At 34.1% G+C, this 21,908-nt stretch overlaps 3 protein-coding genes across 3 annotated transcripts in view; 1 reads left to right on the top strand and 2 right to left on the bottom strand.

Moving 5' to 3' along the window:
• Positions 1–26: 26 nt before the first annotated feature.
• LOC143188495 (protein VAC14 homolog) lies at positions 27–2,927 on the bottom strand. The gene is made up of 7 exons (XM_076392795.1): positions 2,753–2,927; positions 2,278–2,659; positions 1,638–2,211; positions 983–1,554; positions 794–912; positions 614–693; positions 27–551 (listed from the first exon to the last, which is right to left on the bottom strand). Exons 1-7 carry the CDS (start codon positions 2,854–2,856, stop codon positions 244–246), a joined length of 2,139 nt encoding a protein of 712 aa, XP_076248910.1. The 5' UTR covers positions 2,857–2,927; the 3' UTR covers positions 27–243.
• A 221-nt stretch (positions 2,928–3,148) lies between these two features.
• Nup75 (nuclear pore complex protein Nup75) lies at positions 3,149–6,149 on the bottom strand. The gene is made up of 8 exons (XM_076390099.1): positions 6,029–6,149; positions 5,257–5,683; positions 4,793–5,172; positions 4,394–4,713; positions 4,092–4,309; positions 3,810–4,028; positions 3,630–3,729; positions 3,149–3,552 (listed from the first exon to the last, which is right to left on the bottom strand). Exons 1-8 carry the CDS (start codon positions 6,056–6,058, stop codon positions 3,342–3,344), a joined length of 1,905 nt encoding a protein of 634 aa, XP_076246214.1. The 5' UTR covers positions 6,059–6,149; the 3' UTR covers positions 3,149–3,341.
• A 1,272-nt stretch (positions 6,150–7,421) lies between these two features.
• LOC143186448 (uncharacterized) overlaps positions 7,422–21,908 on the top strand; it is a 36,151-nt gene continuing 21,664 nt past the window's right edge. The window contains exon 1 of the mRNA XM_076390124.1: positions 7,422–7,761. The gene's annotated coding sequence lies outside the window, so the exon portion shown is untranslated. The remainder of the gene's footprint in view (positions 7,762–21,908) is intronic.

Here is a 21,908-nt window from a genome sequence, read left to right as displayed (position 1 = left end):
ACAAAGCAGGTAATAATAAAAAAGAAAGTTGTTTAAGATATTTAACATTCAGTAATGCAATAAAAAATATATTATTTTATATACAAGTGTTAGCAAATAAGTCCACTGATATTATTTCATCTGTAATAATTTATGATGAAAAAAATAATTAGCATTTTCTTTTATAGGTATATTCACATAATAAAAAGGTATAAATCTTTACATATATCAGTTTACTTTCGTATAAATTAATTAAAATGTTATTTACATATCCGTATGGTTCGTATTTTTTTCTATTAAACTTGTTAATCGCTGATTACGTTTTTGTTGTTTATGTTGTTCCTGAACAGTATGAAAGTGTTCTAGTAATTCAGAAAAGTCAAATGAGTCTTTAAAAGATCTTGGAGTATTTGACGCTATTTTTGGTATTGCTTTTGTTGTCGGAGGAATTGCTGCCAAACGTCTTTGTAACGTTGCGTATGCTTCACTCTGAGGAAGGATCATCAACAAGCCGTAAAGCGCATATACTAAAGCATCATTCTGTTCTCGCTCTAAGAGTTGTAATCTTAAGTCTAAAAAAATATTCCTATTTAAAGAGTACTCAGTTTTAATGTAAATTATATATTGTACTTACAAGTAAATATTGGAGACTCGATCAATTGTACCAATTTGTCTATTTCTATGAGGAATTCTACAGTAACTTCTATATTTTCACTATATTATTTAAATTTTTAGTTAAATAGTAAGGAAAATATATATAAAGTCAATATTAAAAAATATAAAATACAATATTGTATATGGGTAGAAAGGATACAATGACCTAATGATATTACACGCATGTCCATAGTGTTGGGATAAAAGGCACAATGCTACAGTTGCAACAGGATTGTGACACCAAGACACATATAAACATTTGAATAATTCACAACTTTCCTGTAATCATATGTAGCATTAAAGAAATAATATAATACTTTTATAATATAAAGAATATAAAAATACTTACTAAAGAATCTAAATCTTTAAGTTTATTTCGTAAATCAAATAACTCTGAACTTGTTAATAATATAACATTTAATGTTTGTATCATTGTACACGCAAAATTTAAGTTTGGTTCCTCTAGCAATATCTTTGCTAACGTTTTGTAAATATCTTCAGCACTTAACAACACACATAATTCTCTAATAATAAATGCTCCTCTTTCTTCCAGTAAATGTCTGTCAGTCGAGAAAAGTCTTAATAAATTCACAATAAATTTCGTGAAGTACTTGTTTTGCATTTCGCTATTTGAATCTGTTGCCGCTGCTTCGGGAGACTTTGAACTAATTATTTCAGCCATTACAACTAATGTTTGTTGTACTACTTCATCAGAGTTATCGCTTAAGGACTTCATTAGAATCGGGAATAGATTTTCAATATGATTAAAAATTTTGTGTGGAATGTTTGTGAATAGATGGTGAATCCACTTTAAAACAGCAACTTTCGTTTGTACAGACATATACATTAAATGTTTAATTAATACTTCAACAACACTGGATAAATCTAAACTTTCTGCTAAGGAACAGTGTTGACTAGAATCTAGAAGTGAAATCAACTTTTTATCATTTTTGTTTCCTAAATAAATTACGATATTTTGAGCATTCTATGCAAATATAACTTACCTTGTTGAATTTGAGCATCTTTTTCAGACTTATTATTTACAATTTGTGTATTTTCCATAGTTATCAACTTCATTAAGCTTGTATTTACTTGTGTTGCAGTTTCTTTAATACTTTTTCTAGTATCTCCATCATATGCTAGACAGGGTAAGACTGCTATAAGAATACCAGACATATAGGGAAGCATAAGGGGTCCTGATAATTGTACAAATTCCTTAATCCATGTAATTGCAGTTAATTGTAATAATTCATCTGTACTCTGTGCATGTGTAATTAAAATATTTATCATTGCAGGAAAATCTACCCTTTCAGGATTAGATTTTATATTACGTAAAAATTCACCAAGGACAGTATCTGTAACTTTTTTAATTTCTGGTGTAGGATCTTCTAATATTTTAAATAAACCATCAAGAATTTCAGGTAGAAATATGATAAAGTCCATATTAGGTACAGCATCCAAAACAGACACCCATGCTATTACGAATTGCCTACCAAATGGATTTTTGGTATAAATGCGTTCTCTTAGTAATGGCATAAATCCAACTAAATCAAAGAGCCCACTCTCTGTTACAATATCCTAAAACCACAGCCGTATAAGATACCTTCACTATATTTTTCTACACGAACACCAAATTTCAATTACCTTCATTAATCTATCAAGCAGTTCAGTTGCATTCTTTACACTTTGTTCTGAATCACATGCTAATTTACTTAGTGCTGCAAAAATATCTGTAAATTGTGGCAATACTGCGCCCCTTGCTACTTTTACCACATTGTACAAACTTTCACAAGCATAATATCTTACACGCAAATCTGAGTCACAGAAACAAGCCAAGATAGGATGAATTAGATCTTCTATATATTGGCCAGTGTCTTTTCCTAAACCTACTGCCATAGCTGCCAGTCCAATTAAACCACCTTTACGCGTATGTGGATTTTGTGAAGTGGCTAAATCTTGACCTAGTACTTTTAAAAGTCGTTTTATCTGTACCGTGTTATTATGCGCAGAAAATTCCTTTACCATTCTGAAATAATATATAAATAACACACAATAGTAAGCTAAAACATTGCAAATAAATATGATTAGAGGTATCGGTAAACAAAATTTATAACCTTACTTTTCTATTTCTAAGGCAGCTGCCTTTCGTTTTTCATAAAGTTTATCATTAAGAGAACGCACACAAGCCGCGCTGAGAGGTCCATAATCTCTTTCCGACATCATTTTCTGATGTCACGTTTAGAATTCCAAAAATTAAATGAATTAGAATCTTATCGACGAAAGTGACAGCTGTCTTATTTCCCTCTTTCACCTCCCAACAAATATCAACTTTAACGCACGCGTATTATCATCAATGACGCCAAGATAGACTTATCTAAATTACTTTTATCTCACATACCTTACTATTTTCAATTTTAGTTGAGAAATACATATTTAACTAATATAATCTTTGCTTACCAGTATTTTTATTAAAAATATACTGTGAGAGGTACAAAATCTTTGTAAAGACAGAAGTTATTCTAAAATTTTGGACTACGCCTAGACACCCGCTATTTTCGAGAGTACTCTTATTTATTATCCTTAATTATTTTCTTTGGGAATGTTATGGATGTTAAGTTGTAAGTGATGAGAGGGTGGAAATTATGTGACACGAAAATTCTTTATTAAAAAATTAGAAAACTTTTATATAATAAATGACAGTTAATTCTCTAATGTTGTGCTTGACAGCCTTCAAGGCTTAAGGCCCGAGCTAAATTTCTAGCGACGGCTAGTCGGAAGATTTCAATTTCATCCTGAAATTTTTGGTCATCTCCATGCGCTTCTACGCAACGCAATAGTTCGAAGCAATCGCTGGAAGACAGAATTACATCTTTAGCTTCCAATAATGGAATTGCATCTGATAAAAGGATCGACCAAAAGCTGAAATAAAAATTTCACTGTGAAATTTCTTTCTCTTTTAATTGTATGAATATCTATGTATACTTATTTGTACTTACTATTTTGGTGTTAAATTTGATACTAAAAGGGACACTAGTAAACTTGCTGCTTCCTTAAATTCTCCGATTCCGTACATTTGATGAAACTCGCAGTATTTTCCTGGTTTCAAAATGCAATACAAATAATTGAGTTTGTATTAAAAATTAAATTGTATTTAAAACGAATTTTAATCAAATTACCTAGAAATGTCAGTCTATCACTTGCCATCATACAAAAACCCAAATTTTCTAACAGGTCACGACATTCCAATTTTCCATTTTCTGCATACTGTTTCAGAAATTGATCAGCAATATATGTTATGAAACCACTATCCTGTGCTTTTAATGACCATGCAAGCGCATTCCCAAGTCTTCCTTGCTTCATACATTTCAGTCCTTGGATTTTACATATGCTAGTAACTGAACAAAGTTTATAAATATTTAATGTTTTCTAATACTTGTGAATAAAAAAATTGCACTAACCAATATGATCCATCTTATTATCACGTGCTATGTCTATGATCTTATTCACTCGTGCTTCTGATCCCATTGGTAATGACTGTAGCAATATTTCTAGTCTAGATAAACCTTGTTTTGGACAATGTATCAAATAACTTGCTCCACATTGCCACAAAGAGTGATGTCCCATCAATGTGTTACCATATTCCAATATTAAAGATTCATGAAGTTGACTAGTGACTCTGATACAATAGTACAAATTATTTTAATTTTATTTCTATGTAGTTAAACTTGGCTTTCACTTACCCTTATATTGAATTACTTACTCAATTTGATCTTTGTCTAAAATCTTAAGTTTTCCACAAGTATAAAGCAAATCCACTAAATGGGCTGCAAACCATCCATTATCACCCATGTATTGTACTTCTTTAATAAGTTGATGCAAATCACTCTCCATTAAAGCACGTATAGCATTATCAGAAGGTCTGTTAGCGTGCCATCTTTTAGAAATACTGTTTGCTTGATGTGAGAGTTCAGGCTGTTTGCAACATGGGGATGAATAAAACAATTTTGCTGCCAACAATTCATACCAGGCATCTGTGTATGATGCATATTGCCATAATACATCTTGTTCTCCTGCAATTAACTGTATTAAATGTTTTTAGAAATTTAAAATGTATAATACTATCTTACTCTGTTTATATATTTAATAGCAGTATAAGTACCTTCATAAGCATTTCTAGATTAGTGTCAGTAGAAAAAGCTTTACTATTCAAATTCATGGATAGTTCTAATTGCCAATGTTTCCAGCGCATCATAAATTCATTTATGGAGTAACCACCATATACATTATATACAGGTATTATTTTAAGAATATTTTCGGCCATTACAAATGCAGGATGATCTGCTTTACTATGTAATGCTAATAGAGCCCGTACTAAATCTAGTTTCCCATGTAATGCACAACCTATCACTGCTTCCCAATAAGTTGCATATGATAAATCAGCACCAATTGTCTTTTGGTCTAAAATATTTCTTGCCATGCTTTCTCTGGATGGAAAATGAAATTTAATCCATTCTAGCAATTGTGGTAAAACTACTTCACCTATGCGTAAAATACCATGTTTTTAATATATTATTTACTTATTATATTTGATATACTTTTTATTTCTAAATATTAATATCTTACCTGGTACTACATCTATATAAAGAATTTCAGTTAAATGCCATATGCATTCTATTTGATAAAAAATGGTCAGGAAATTTTCTAAGGATTCTTTTTTATCAGATAATGATTTTCCAAGTATGTCTTGTAAGCTTTCTATACATGCCCTTAATGTAGAACGATACTGTTTACTGTGTTTCAAAAGTTCTGGCCTAACATCTCCAGAAAATGATTTCAATTTTTGAATGGATAAAAATACACCATTACTTTCATTCACAAGTTTACGTAATTGTGGAGAGAATAAAATTACTTCTGGCTTTAAAATATGTATTGTTGAGTTATATTTCTCATGATGTCTTTCATCCAATTTTTTACTGTTATATATACAGACTTTGTTACTATTTACCCAACTGGCAGCAATTCCTGCATTTTTGGGAATATTTGCAATATCCTATAAATTAAAAGTATAAATATTAATATTAATATATCTTTTACATTCACAACATTCAAGTAAAAAATGAATTGTATAATCTTATATTGTTCTTGCACTGTTTTATAATTGTATTGTATATTTTAGTATTTAAAATATTACATTATCTACATTCAAATTTCTACGAAAAATTTATATATTAGAATAAGTTTAATAAATATTACGAAATCATTTTTTTAATTATGCTATATTTTAAGTAGCAGAAGAATTTGAATGCATTTAATAAATTGAGTAATACAAATGTAGGTTAGGTATGAATTCAAAGCGTGTTTGATGAAATAGGTTTAGTGAAATTTTATTACTCACTATAATTGGTGGCCTGTCGATTTCATCCATATTTGACAGTATAATAAAAAATCTGTCGTTAGAAGCACTTGTTATTTTATAATAACGTTCACATTAGTTTTACATTCGTGATTAACTATCTTGTATGTTTTTCCCGCAAATTAAATGCACTGTGCTTTCGATACCTATGAATTCGATTGTGAAGTAATCGATATTGCGCGAGTAATCGTAAAGATGTTCTGTGAACTCTATCGATAGTATCGAAAATAATATTCAAAATTTAAACTACATGCAAGTATTACAGAAATCAATTTTATTTACAAATATTAAACAATTTCACGACAAATATTAAAGATAAATGTCAGTACTTCAATTCATCATTCCGCATGACCCTTCACCCTTCAATACCAGCATATTTTTGTCTAGAAAACCACTGTACAGTGAGTAATAAAAATTACATCATTATAAAGCTCGTGTTTTCTAAATTCACGATTGAAGAATTATTCAGAAGAATTTTCCTAAATAAACCCGTAGTATAGTGCATACTATGTCCATTTTATGCTTGGACGTCTTACGATATAATTTGGACGCCTTAAAGACGTCTTTTGGACATTTTTAGGGCTTTACTGGATACCTTTAAGACGTTTTTCAGATATCTCTGTGTTTTATGGGACATTTTCTCAAAACCAATGAACCTTCCACCCAATTGCAGACCCACATAATCACAAACATCTCGAAGATATCCAGGAAAGTCCAAAAAATCTCCAAAAGACGTCTTTGAAACGTCCGAAATTACAAATCAGTGTCTTTAGAACACCTTAAAAAGCATTCATAGGATGTTTTAAAGACATCCAAATTACGTCCATAAAACATCCAAAAGCGTAAGTCGTTAGAACGCCCATATAGTGTGTCATTAAGATTCTCACGAACATAAATTTCTCAAGCTTCAAAACGTACGCTATCGGATACTTCCAAAACATCCAACTTATATCCCAAAACGTTCAGACATAAAATGGACATGAAACACGTCACCAAGGTCTCGCGTGCAATCTAGAAACATCATATCCACCAGCTCCAAGCCCCATAAAAGAAACGAAATATCCAAGAAGCCCCGACGCGCACAGTCGGCGCAGTATCGTTCACCTTTGCCATCTCCCCCTCTCACCTGTAACCACAACACGCCGCGCGCGACCCACCCTCTCTGCGTGCAGCGTCGCTCGAAGGGGTCGCGTTCACCATTGGCGGGCGACGGTAGCCGAGGAGAGACGACCCTTAACGCGACCCATCAGCGGCCAGCCACCGCACGCAATGCCCCCGAGCTTGCGCAGTGCGCGCGAAAGGCGCGTCCTGGCTCGGTCGCCCGTGCTTCCCGCTGGCTCGGGCTTTCACTCGTCGTCGAGCTTTCGTAGTGGAGCGTGCGCGCCTCGTCGAACGCTGGAACCGGACGCAGGGGAGAGAGAGAGGACTAAGGACTAAGAGGACAGTCCGCAGTCTAGAGTTCAAGGAGAGAGATTTTCGAGTTCTCCACGAGGGGAGGTTACGAGCAAGACTGTTCGGTTCCGCGAAGATGTAATTATCGAGAGTGGATCGGTTCGCTGGAAACACAGGGCTCAGACGGCGGGGGAGGAGGCGAGAGATCGTTCCCCGTGGCGTGCGTCGCGAGTGCAGCGTCTTGGAAGGGGAGATCCATGGCGTGAAGCGGCGGCGAGGGCAGCAGCTTGTTCCGTGAACGCTTGAAACTCGACAACAATCAGGTACGTGGAGGCTGAGATTATTTTCCTCTTTTTTCTTTTATTAGCTGCGGGAGGGGGAGAGTTGGAGTCGCCTGGAATTTTGGCTCCTTACCGGCTTCCTTTACTTGCTTCTTGAGGTAGATAAAAGGATTGAAGCAGTCTTCGTTGAATTGTACTGTGGTAGAGGGTCTCGTTCGGTTTCTGGGGATGATGTAATTTGGTTATGGGTTTTCGTATTTAATGCTGTGGGTGAATGGATAAGCGGAGGATTAATTATGGTGAGTGAGCGACGTTTTTATCGTTAATTGGGGATTGTTAGTGGTAACTGACGGTGATTTGCGCAGAATTCTGTCTGCGTGGGTTCACTACGTGCGACGCAGTATGTCGTTGGCCTCCCCTTTCACATTTCGTTGGGGGGTGGAATTACGAAGTAGAATATGGAGGCATTGCTTATTTTAATGCCTTTGGTTTTGGTTTATATTTCTTTTTCTTTTTATTTATGGTAGAACGATTGTTTCATTTTTAGTATAAGAATTTAATTGACAAGCTTGTTTTATTAGGGTCAGTTAAAAATGTATTTGTTTTAGAATTACGTCTAGATGGAAAGAACGATAATTTTAGCACAAATGTTATAACATTTGGTGGCTTTTTGAAAAATGAAAATTTTATTTAAAGAGAAGAAGTCCTTTTATTAATAATTTACAAGAAAAATATGTAGGAGTTTATTATATTTCAATGATTATTGTTTAACAATTGCAAAACTGTTATTGGTTAACGTATCAGTTAGACGAATTTCTCAGTGTTGGATATAATGCTTGCTGTCGATGTTTTTCGTTTGCTAGTCGATTGGAGGTCAAATTGGTCGACAAGTTGGGCGTTTGTATACAGTGATATTCGTGTACTATGACTTGGGTTCTCGCAACAGGTTACGTTTGTGCATTCCAATTGAATGAATGCGCAAAAAGAATAAAGAGATCGGACATAGCAATGGGATTCTTTTGGGGTGATGGAAACTAAAGTTAGAAAATCTTGTTTATATTTCTTAAAGTATTATTTCATTGAGTCCTTTAAGGGGAGAATTTATGTAAGCTCTGAAAAATAGTATTATCGAAAAAAATAATGAACGAACGTTCTTTGATATAAAAAAAAAAATAAACTATACGTACATGTATTAGTAACTCCAAAAAACATAAGCTCTCAGGGTAAAAATAAATGTAAATTAATAGAGTAGTCATTGCAGTGTTCAATATTTCAAAAGTTACGAAAAGCATTTCTTGATTTTTAAAAACTCAAAATTTGTATGTCACCAATATCTAATAAATATGCACGAGGTAATGAAAAGAGTATTGTTTGTTAAAGAAATATATTTTATCTGAAAAATTCTAGAATATTGTGCACGGTGTTTCGTTATGAATGATACACAAGGCACATAATACCTTTCTTATGATAAACTAGGTCGACAGTACAGAGCAAAAGTTTTTTTAAACGATTCTTCGTTTACGAGTTCGAGAAGTCACCAAGTACACGTGTACAGAATACAAAAGTAGCATAAAAAGTCTCGTTACGGTTCATATTTTGTTTGCTTGTGTTTACATAGATGGTATCAACGTCTAACGACTGAAAATTCGCTTATCTTAAGTTTGCGAGATGCTGAGATCTAACTTGCACTTACTCTAAAAAATCTGAATTAAAAAATGGCAATATTTTGAAACATGCAACATAAAACGTGAATTCAAGCAAACTTGAAGTAGAACCAATATGTCATACACAGACGAAGCGACAGCATACAGACCATTATGCTTGTGATGAACTCTGGAATTAGAAATTGAGTTTTTTTGCAAAATTTACATTTCTTTACATTTTACGTTATACCACTATCAATACTAAAAAGAGACATGAATACGACCCTAGTTCAGTAGAGGGTTGCGATTACCTACCATCCAGAAAATGTGCACCCTCCCTCTTCTCAGTTTTTTTCTGTTATGCGAGCCTTTTTTGCATGAGCCCCAAAGGAGGCAGGCTAAGGATCCAATCGATTTTTGGATATGTGAACGTAAACACTCGGCTAGGTCGGCGACTGTAAGGGGAGAACGAGAATAACAAAAGCATTTTACATGTTTTCGAAACATCAGAGCTGTCATGAGGATTAATGATTCTTTTGTTCGATTAAACTATTGCAGATATAGAGAATTGAAAAAACTTTTAAATATTAGCTGTTGAAAGATCACGATACAGAAAGATAGGAGTAGAAATAACAACTAACATCGATACAAAAATGTATTTCAAGCGTGAAGTATAATTTATCGTTATAGAAGCAGTGAATGGTACGCATTGATTGTTTATTGTTCTTTTAATTTAGCAATTTTTTGTCCACTTGTATGTGAAGTGCAAGATGTTATTATTGACTAATCGAATCAACTGAATTGTTGTATTTTGGTTCTTCATTAACTATGAGAATCTGTTATTAATTTTTTTTTAATTTCTCAAAAAAAGTCTTTATTCATTGAATATCTGGTTAAAAATAAATTGTTTACCATCTGTGAGGCAGAAATTACACTCTACACTGCACAGATCCATTTTCAGGCTCACGTAGGTTACGTATTTTTTATTTTTCTTTGTTTAATGCTTCCTTTAAAGTTTGGAATCCTATTTCTAACGAACTGTAGAACTTCCTAGAAGGATTTCCACGAGTTTTCTTCCATTTATTTTTTGCACAGAGAAAGAATGCAATTAAAATGCAGGGGTGCATAAAGCTCGTAAACTTTTTTAAATTTTTCGTTAGAACTGAACGCTCTTATATCTTTTCTTACAAAGTAAAAAATACTAAAATAAGAAATAATACTTCTATAAAGGTATCACTAAATAATTATTTATTTTGAAGCATAAAATAACATATTATTTACAATAGTTGGAATATTCTGAATAAATTTTAAACAGTAGGTATAATACTGAATAGTACTACAACTGTATAAACTAAGATAATAGCACAGTTCCTCTTATATCCCATAATTATTTAAAACCTCCTCTTGTAATAATAGATTTCAAGAAAACAATGAAAAAGCTAATAATGCAAAGAAATGAAAAAACGCAGATAAAAGTAAATCAAAGAATGAAGAGGTAGTTTGTTACAGTCTTATTTCTCGTCGACTTGGCAGGAAAGTAAATATTGCTCAGGGAAGTGGGCAAATATTTACGAACCGCCTGGATATAAACATTTGACAGATCATTAATTGCAGTAGCTAATTACTCTTCTATTGAGAATCAGATATAAAAGTAAGAAGTACTTTTACACTTCTATGAGAGACATTAGGGAATTTTGGTTGAACGCAACAGAGATAATTGGCGACTGGTTTCTGTAAACAAAGCTCTCACCCTGGTGAAAAGAAGAAACGCACAGTGTCGAAAGTCGAGTGTTCAGTACACATTGTATTAGCTTCTCCTGTACCTTCTTCTTGATGTATTTCCGCTGCTTTTAACTACATCAGAGCTGGGTAAAAATTCTTTGAAAAAACAAATGAAAAATAACATTCTTCTTTTTTCCCTCTTTGTGTTTTAAATCACATCAACTTCTTGTGGTTATTAGCGACTGAAGTCATTGAAGTTATTTCTGACATTAGTTTGGTTTGTTTTAAGAACTTGAGAAAAATAACATTGAAAATAATGAAATGTTCAAGCTACTTCGTTATTTGTGCTTTCAAGATAACAGGCGATCTTGCTTTGCGACAAGACCAAAGAATAATTGTTCGCTTTAGATAACTGTTTCAAAGAATCTAACAGGTGATTTTCAGTTTGAAAAATTGTCCTTAACAGCACTTGCAATCGTTGCTATTCTGATTTCGAGTATCTATATGACATTAGGATAAAACTATCATAGCAAAAATAAAAAGAATTTCTCCATGAAAGTTGACGACGATAGTTCAGTATTAGGCAAGGTGATTCAGATGAATGGAATTGTTAATTTGTATATTAAATTTATGAGTGAATTCAAAGAAGTTCAATGCCAAAATTGATGTCTACTTTTCCACGTAATTAGTCATACAATTAGAAAATATTTGCAAGATACTATCAAATGTTTCAATACAAAATACAATAAAAAGTAATTGTAGTAACTACTTAAGAAAATTGTAATTAAAGGTAAGATCATTTGCAGCCTTTAATTTAACGCAGAATTAATTATTCGAAAATAACGATGAATCACGCAACTTGATTCATTATTTGAATAATCATCTCGGTACAATTTCGTTCAAATAATACCGAGATTTGAACCATGCCACGTATATAGTCTTCCAGTCTTGCTTGATTAAATGGCATGCCCTTTGTCGACTGGGAATCTCGTCTGTATCTTGCTTTGTAAAATACACCGCGCTGATGCAAGGGAGCGATGAATCCAGCAGTCAAAGAAACGGGCCTGAAAATACCTTGAATGCGATATAGTCGGGCATTGTATATCGAGTGCACCGTGAGTAGCTTTTATGTATAATGTGCAATGTAAAACGTGCCGAGTTTTAAATGTTTTGTAAAGCAAACTAAACGGTTCATTCTAGAGAGGAATAGGGTGCATTGCTTGTTTGAATAGTCGAGGCTTTGCAGGGCACGTATTATAATGTATTTACTGCTGGACAATTCGAACTCTGTTGCGTCACAGTAACCTGACGAAGGGGTGATAATACAGAGGCGTGCAAATTGTTAAATAAGTTACGAAGGACAAAATACTCGTACACACAATTGAATTACGGATATACCAAACTACCTGGTCGTCTACCTAGTAATTTGTAATTTTACCCGTGAATTCAGTCCACTCACATAGTTGTCCTATTTGTTACAAAATCTGTTATGAACTATTGATAATTAAAGCTCCCTGCACCTGAGTTCCAAGATATTGGACTCTAACTCGGTTCATCCGCTCTTAATGGTGGTGGAATCGATTTTGAAGGACCATGACGCTAGCTGCCAGTTCGAAAGGTTATTCGCATGACCCACATTCGGTCCGTGTACACGATACGAATATTCATACGAAGGAAATTACACGATCCGCGCAAATACGCATAATTACGAGATTAAGCGTTCGCTGAGCGTTTGATAAAATCTTGCCCCCATTCCTGGTGCAAAATTTATAGAAAGAATGTTGAACACGTTGAATATTGGGCGCGAATACCCTATGTCCTGCTCACAATAGGAGTGTGACATTTTCTCTGGACCTACTCGTGCATATTGGGTGGACTATTTCAATGGAATGGCTCGAATCTGACTATGATTTATCATTGTTCTATTTTTATTGCGACAGAAAGTAGATGTGTACGAAGAGAAAGAAATACAGGGCTTCTCAGAATTTATGATTCTATATTAAAAACTAAGACGAAAGCGTAGAATACAAATTTTTGATATCATGCTTCGTTTTCGAGGAAACTGACTTCGAATTTTGAGATCGAGTACAAGGAAAATCAAGAATATCAAAATTATGTTTGCAAGCATCGTTTCTAAGTTATTATTTCCTGAATAAACGTCTAAAATACGCGTGAAATGTGTCTGACTAGAGAACCCATTCTACTAATATCGCTGTGTCTGATCTACTGCATGCCGACAGTAGAATAAGCTCTAAATCCGACACAACTCTCGTGTATTCTAGATGTACCTTTCACAATTAATAACTCAGAAACGGAGCCTCAAACGGAATTCAGTCATTCTCCATTTTCGCCTTAATTTAGCATATAGTAGAATCACTCCTTAAAATTCCTTCGAACATCCTGCATAAATATTTAAATTTGCATGCAGTGCAATTCGCAGTCGGTATTAAACGAACCATTTTCCTCGCCATTTCCACACAAAAAATTATTCACAAAAAACGAAAAGATGCACTCTGCTAATATTACCAACCCGACCGACTGAACTACTTCGAAAAAACATGAGCACGGTCCATTTCGTTCGCTGCAATCACCCTTTACGCAAGGGTAGTCAGTTCTGATGAGTCGACAAAGCTCCGCTGCGAAATCGGGAAGCTTCACTATTTCGACTTCCACGAACGGTACAGCGCTCGGTTGTAAAGTGCGCGGCACCTCGTAAAAAGAAATCAGAACCGTGCAGAAGGTCTCGCGCGTGCAGAGAATATTGGCGGGAATCCGTTTTTAGCACGGGACAACAAATCATTGGCCTTCCACATGCGCGAGCTTGTTTTCCATCGAGGCTACGTGTCTTTTTTTTCCTTTTTTTTTAGCAATAATTCGATTCCTTTCTTCCTGTCCCAGAGTTTATTCGAGTCTTCGAAGACGGAGACCCAGTTCTGAGCACGTTTCGTCTTCTGTCGACAGGCAACGTTCTCGGACTGTTATGCAAATCTTTACGAGTACTCATTTTTCGTGATTTCGAGGTTGGCCATGTGCCAGTGCTTTTCGCTTGCCATTATGCTGTGTGGAAGACGGACGAGGTATACGATCGTCCTTCGATTTACGTTCGTCGCTATCAAGCATCTTCGTGTGGCTATAGGGGCTCTTGGGTTAGCCAGTAGTTTTTTTTTCATTAAGGATGAAACTTTTTAATTTCATGGGAGAGAAACATGTGGTGTTTTATGGACAGTGTTGCATATTGCTGTTTAGTAGAAGGTAGAAATATGAAAAACTATGGGTACATTTTTTTTTGTAGTTTATTTTATCGCCACATCTGGTCCCATTTACTCTAATCACGATGAGCAAAGTGATACCACATTTTCAATGAAAGATCAGGCTAGATACGAGGCTATCCCGATTTTCACATGAATAATGCGTGAAATTAAGCTCGATATAATCAGATTTACGGCTACGTAATTTGGTTTCAAGGGATAACGCATACACCGATGAATATTGATGAATCGTGGACGTCCATTACACTTCCATAATTTTATTTGTTATCTCGTATTATCCTTTTCATGCACTAGTTCATTAAAGCTTATCACAATGATAAAAATCGTGTGTAGAGACTATAAAGAATTCTGTCCATCGTTAGACACTCGAGATACCTATGAAGTAACAGTAACAGTGACTTAAAAAAAGGGAGGCAATGAATACGGTAATTAACAGATTAATTGCCAGGATTAGTTCGAATTAAAATAGCTATGGATTATGTGACTCCAGATTAGATCCCTAGTTAAGGCGACTTCTGAAGGTTCTTTGCCTCAGATTAGGCAAATTAAACTCGTATGAACTGATTTTCATTGCACTTTTGTTATTGAAATTATGACAAGAATATGAAGTATAAAAAAAATTTTACAATGCTATTTCTCTCAATAAGGATAAGACGAGATACGTAATGTTTATATTAAGTAACATAAATATGTAGATTAGCACATGTTTACTGTTCTTATACAATTGAGTCTGTACAAAGGCTCACTGTGCACAACGAACGTAGTGATGTTAGTTTCATTTTGCCTTGTGAATGGATCATAGTTTTGAAAATGCCACGAGTATTTTCTCTATCTGCTCACAAGGCAAAACGAAGTTAAAATCACCACGTTCGTAGTGCACAGTGTGCATATTACTTAACATGAACATTATGTATCTCGTCTTATTTTTATTGAGAGAAATAATATTATAATATTTTTCATATTTTATATTTTTATTATAACTTCTTAATAAAGCACTTATGGACTTTTTGTTGTATAACATTTTAGTCTTACTTTTGTTCGTGGAAGATATTGCTGAAGCTTGAACGAAAAAATGCAGAACATCTTGTATATTATTGTTAATATTAATATTCATTTTTCTTCGAATCTGAGCACAGTTTTATTGCGTATTTTAATGTCCAAAGATCTATATAAAAACAGAAGTTCCTTCACATAATAAGCCTTTTATGAAAGGTGAACTGAAGTGCCTATGCCGAACGATAAAAAGAGAAATAAATACAAGAAGGAAAGTAGGAAAAACTGGGCGATATCTACGCAATAATTCATTTTCAAGGCGTTAAAGTTCGATTTGACCATAACACGGTACAGTGAGCGTCGTATCGAACCTACTTCCCTTGAATAAAGTTTTAACTTCTTAGCAACTGAAGTTCCCTTAAGTGAAATTGAAATATCATCGCAAGGGAGGCTGCTTATTAATCGATTAGAGTCGATTTTTCTTTACGGATATCCGCAGGGGGATTTGCCTCGTATATCATCATCATTCCACATTTCCTTCATCCATCTGTAATTATTATGCAAACGTTGGTACCATCTAAAGAAGATCTGTTAGAAAAATTTATTTGAGAATTTTAGAATAAGCAAAAGTATTTGTAAATTAGTGACATAATATATTATAATATAAGTTTCCAATTTTTCAATATCTAACAGTCAGTTTACAGAAATGTATTCATTTTTGGTCAGCGTTGATCCATAAAAGTTCAGCACAGATTTCAATCTTTAGTTACAACAAAAAATATATTCTTCATTCTGGTATACACATTAGCTACATTGCAAAATTCAATAACTTGTAACAGTGTAATAAAATAAATAATCCAATCGCAGACCATGTCCTAGCACCTGGACACTAACGCTTATTTTACTTAATTTTAAACTTAAATTCTAATATGCCTAATAATAAAAAAAAAGAAAGAAATAATGTCATAAAACAGTATATTTACTTACTGAAATGCAATTCAGGTATCGAGACATGTAATTTTAAGTTGTCCACTGACTGGGTCATTGAACATCTTAAACATCTAAATATTGTGTCATTTACCTTAGATCAGCCATATTAAATGACAAATTCAACGACAAACAGTATACAGTAAACAATGCCCAAGTGTTAGGCTCAGTTCTCAGTGTTATCTCTCTGGCAATCTTTCGTGAACTGGAAGCAACAGTTCTCAACCCTCTCTGCCCCTCCCCAAGACTCTCGTTCCTCTTAGCCTCGCTGCGGCAGCTCAAAAGTTTCTTCTCGCCGTGTCCTCCCCTTGTCAGCCGTTGTTGTTTGATAGTTCCCTAGAAGCCTCGTGTGAATATGCCCGTTCGCCAGCAAACAAGTTGTAATCGATGGTTTTACGCGAGCTGTCGCTTGTTGCGCCCTTTAGACCCGATCCTCTCGCTATAGGTCGAGGCTCTGATGGTCGAATGCGATCAGAATGGTCGAGTGCTGTCGAGTCAGCAAGTATTCCCGATTGATGACACTTCGAATATATTCTCTCTTCGTCTGTTTTTGTAGCTTGTGTTTTTAATGAACAGGTGGCACTGAGCTTGTAACATCGAATGGAACGAAATATGACAATTATTTTTTATTATTTATGGTTTCTAATGGTGAACAACATTTGCCTTTTGTGATGGTATTTGAGCTGATAAATCTTGAACTTCAATAACAAATTTTATGTGGCATGGTGGTTAGGCAACTCTCGACAAAATTTTTCTGGTTTTAGACAATATGTTGAAATGTTAATATAATATCTCCTCTTTTATAATAGATATATGTTGTAAACAAATCTACACTTTTTTTGTTAGTTTTTTTAAGGTGTTTATACTGGATGTAGAACGAAGTCCGATTTAATACTGTCTTATACTACTTACTGCAATACGAGGCAAGTAGAATGAGATATTATAGTCGACCACGTCAGACAAATTCTACTGAATTTCACGAATGTTTAACAAACCTTCAGAATCTACTTTCTGGATAAATTTTATTACAGATTTTTTACCTCTTTTAGTGTGTTATACTACTTACTGTAGTAATCGACAAGTAGAATGAAATAGCATAGGCAGACATGTCAGCAAAATTCTACTGAATTCCACTGAAGCTTCATAAGCCTACAAACTTCATTTTCTACATAAATTTAATTACAAATTTTGTACTTCTCTTTATGTACAAAATTATTCCCCTATTTATTCTTTTTTAAGTGTAGTGCAACAAAATAAATGGTAGATATTTTCGTTTCTAACATGAACGAATCTGTTAGACGTGCTACCTTTCCTAAAAACTAAAAAGCAAATAGAATCAAAGTAACAATCAGTCTACAATTTTCAAAAAAATTTATTTTTAAAACTTCAGCGTTTTCAGTTTCTCTCCCTTTCACTAGTTTCATAGCTTACAACGCATAACGATTCCCTGTTATTTTGCAGGCGCTCCTAGTCAGTCAGGAAATGATTAATCTTCACGATTTACGATTGACAGGTAAACTTGGTAGCACGTCACGCTCGTGGAAAAACCACGACTGTACGCCCTCGATTGTCGCGGGAACATTTTTGACGTTTGTTAATGAAACGCCATTCATATTTGATACATGAATTTTGTTGTCCTCTGCGTTATCAAGGTAAACGTTATCACGCTCGAAATTTCATTTACAGTCATCCTGTCCTTCCAACAGCGAACGTGTCCCGCGATTAATGATTCCATGCATAAGTTTAGACTTGTTGTTCGCGTTAGCTACGATCCTCTTCTATTGCTTGTTTGTTCAAGAGAGGAAATTGCTTGGCGGACTGCCTCGCCTACCAAGAAACAGATCGAACGTAAAAATAAAATTGCTCCCTGGTCATGCGTTTAATTTAACGCGACTGTGTTGAACGATGTAAACAGTTTGTTTCATGCTAGACCAAAATATATCATCCTCCGTTTTGTCATTTTTACGACGCTCACGCGCTAATGGAAATTATGGCTATTGCTATGCCTTTGTATGTACGTGTCGAGTATGTTCCTGTGGCGTTAAATTGTGTGCAAGATGTGCACCAGAAGTATCTTGCAGAATATTTTACGTTCGAGGAATAGGGTTTAATACTCGGTATAGACTTAGGACAAACGAGGATTTTTAGTTTTCTTCTTCTACTTCTTTACAATATAAGAGTTAGTTGTCAGTGGATGGGTTGACCTCAGAAACGAAAACCTCTATAAGTTTGCCAGCTGTGAGTTACAAAGAGTATAGAAAAGAAATATTGTAGGTACTTTCTTTTACTATAACTTTGCCATGACTGCTGTAATTTTTTGACTAAGTATTTTCAAAAGTGCAAAAATTGTAAAGGAGATTATATTTGAGTTTTTTGTAAGTACTTATTATTTATGAAAGAACCACCTAAAAATATTTTATTTCTGCTAAATAAGACAAACTTAATCAATATAGTTTTTTTAAAATATATTTAGTCCTCGATAACTCATTACTAAATTTGCCTCTTAATGGTCATTAACAAGGAAATGTTGCGAACTATCTTGCAATTAAAGTGGATAACAATTATTTTGATTATTTTCACCATTAAAAATTGCGACTTTATGTGCACCGATTCAGCACATAAATGACACATATTTAAGAAACGGTTGATGGCTGAGAAATTCTATTATTCAAAGCAGCTAGAGAAAGAGCCAATAAGTGCAGGGCAACTATCGTAAAAAGGCGTTTTAACTTTCACGTTATTGTCACATGACACTGGTCGCGATCGATTGTGTGTTCACAAACAGACTGCCTCGCGAGGGTAATTTTAATCAATGCGAGAGCACAGTTGCCCAGAGCAATCATTGCTAATTTCAGTTTACAGTAATTGTTTACGAAACGTGTGGTGCTTTTCTACACACCCTAATGAAGTTCCAGACATGTTAGCGAGCAAAAATATAATTAAAATAAGCAACTAACGATACGGTTTATTCAAAAGTGCTGTCTTTCTCTTGCAATTTTCACCAAAAAAATTTAATAGCTTGATTAGCAGATACATTATTACAAGGTTTCCTCTCATTATAGCATACAAAGGGCTCTACTTAATTAACATTGTCCTACTTTAACAAATTTTGAAAATTCGACACGGAGCTTGTATATAGCAGTTGCAAGTTGAAACTATAAACAGGAATAACAAGATGTAGACTATTGAATATTAGAATTAAATACAAAACTGAAAACTGTTGAAAATCTATGTCGTAATATATTCCATGTTAAAGTATGACAAATGATTAGGGGTAAGAAGCAAGGTTACACGTTGTCCATCGTCGAAAGCAATTCCAGCGGAGCTTCTAACTTAATTAACGGTTAAACCGAGATTAGACGGGACAGATTATCAATATTGCTCGGCCGTAAAGCTTCTTGACGGGAAACGAAGCCATTCGTCGCGACGCATACTCAGGGATAAGCAGCGTTTACAAAGGGTTCTTGAATTACAAACGTGACATTTCGCAACTAAGTCACAACTCGTTCACGCGTCATTTTCAACCTATCTGACAGTAAGAATCGTTGGTACATACAGATTGAGGGAGCAGTTGGGTTTGTGGCGTGGACATGATATCTTTGTCAGTTTTCAGCTTAAGAATTCTGTCCATGTAAACATATATATTACAACACATCTTTACTGTGAGAATAAATAAATGAAATCAGTTGTATTAAAAATTAGATTAAAAATTGTTTTAAGTCGAGTTCCAAGTCCTTTGATGAATTATTCTACTTCTTGGAAATTAAGTTTCATTGAATTAAATTAAAATGATATGAGCATGAATTCTTTTCACTGTTTTATATAGCATGTTTTTATATAGCGTTGAATATAATATTCAATTTTCTTATTTAAAGCTTAAAAAGTGTATGCAGCTGAAAAGAGAAGCGTTGTACGTAGAAAATGTAATTAAAAGCTTCTTCCTACAAGCTCCCACCTTCGAAGAAATGAAAATTGTATTGCTTGAAAATTCCTGATTCAACAATACAAGAAACATTTCCAATATTCATAAATAGAAAGCAAGAAATAGAAGTCTCTGTTTGTTTGAAATACGTGGTCGATGCTTACAATCAGTATAATCGATTATACACAGATCTTAAATTAAACGACTCTAATTTATCATAAATAAATTTTGATTGAACCAGTGTTACTGATCGCACGTCTGGTTTTCTGTTGAAATGTAAAACAGGTTAAAGGAGCACATATTTCTGAAAGAGAAGTGGTGCAAAATTTAGAGAAGTATAAAAAGAAAACCTATAATTCAGTAATCTGTGATTATTTCCGTCGCAATCTATTTTCGAACTACTCACTTTTCGATCCTATATCAGACACTTGTACCTTATCATATTATTGCTCTGGGAAGAGAAGTTCCTTTCATCCTACATCTAAAGATTCAGATGCTATCTTCTAAACCTGAGAGGAAAAATAAATTCAAATTTTTAATAAATATGACTTACATCTTCCAATTAAACTAGCATGTTCGATTTTTGTAACAATTTTATTCCTTCACTTTTGAAAAAAAACGTATTTAAATAAAATGTTGAATGAAGAAATGGGAAACGGTTGAGAGAAAAAATTTGTAGAAAATTCTTTCATCGAACTCGGAGTCTTCTGTTCTGGCACAGGTTGCCCCTTAAAAGGTTAAAAATAGTAGCAGTACTAATCCATGTTAGTAGTGCTGCATATGCAGTGCAGTGTGCATCGTACAACGTTATGTGATCCCTGCTCATTTCCGGGCGTGGCACTTGATGAATAGGCTCGCTCGCAGCCTTTACAGCCGATTTCATGGCGATGCAACGACGCTAATCTCCATTCTGTAAATTTGGTTTAATCTTTAATTACATTAGCAGGGCAACCGAGGGCCGTTGTACGATGAACAATCGAAAGAAGATAAGGAAACAATGCATTGCCTTCGTGAACAGAGTAGCTTCTCTCAAATATATTGCAGTTGCGTTATTCCTGTCGATTAACTCTGATATTCTCACCATCTTTCATCTGCTAATCAGAATCGAGCATCATTCGGATTGATTTTTATTCGAACATACTGCCTCGAATAATGTTTAAGTAAAAATTAGGAATGAACTGAATTATTTCTAAGTAATGTGAACTTGTGAATTAGCGAATCAAAATTTATTTGAATAAAAAATTTCATTATTTTTATTCAAATATTCATCTAAAAAACTTATTGGGGATTTGATTCGAATAAAATTTAAATCGAATAATGCCAAGCTTCATTGTATAGTAGAATTGCTTTTGAATTTAAAAGTGGAGCTTTTATGTCATAACTTCTCATTCGATAAAGTTGTATCAATGTGAAACGAAAAGGAAATGATATTTGTATGTGGTGGGTATTGGGAAATCTGTTGATATGAAATTTGATGAAATATGTAGATTAAATTTTGACGTTAGTGTTCCACAAGTTGATGCATTTTTCTGTGAGTAAAGAAAATGTGTAATATTAGTTTGAGGTAAAAGTCAGCGCGAAAGGAAAGCTTGAGGGTATTTCAGCGTTTTGAGAGAGAACAGACAATTGGACTTATAAACATTATACGTTCTA

The sequence above is a fragment of the Calliopsis andreniformis genome, chromosome 2 (assembly GCF_051401765.1).
Source record: "Calliopsis andreniformis isolate RMS-2024a chromosome 2, iyCalAndr_principal, whole genome shotgun sequence".
Classification (NCBI taxonomy): Eukaryota; Metazoa; Arthropoda; class Insecta; order Hymenoptera; family Andrenidae; genus Calliopsis; species Calliopsis andreniformis.
This window is presented reverse-complemented; position numbering and strand designations above follow the sequence as displayed.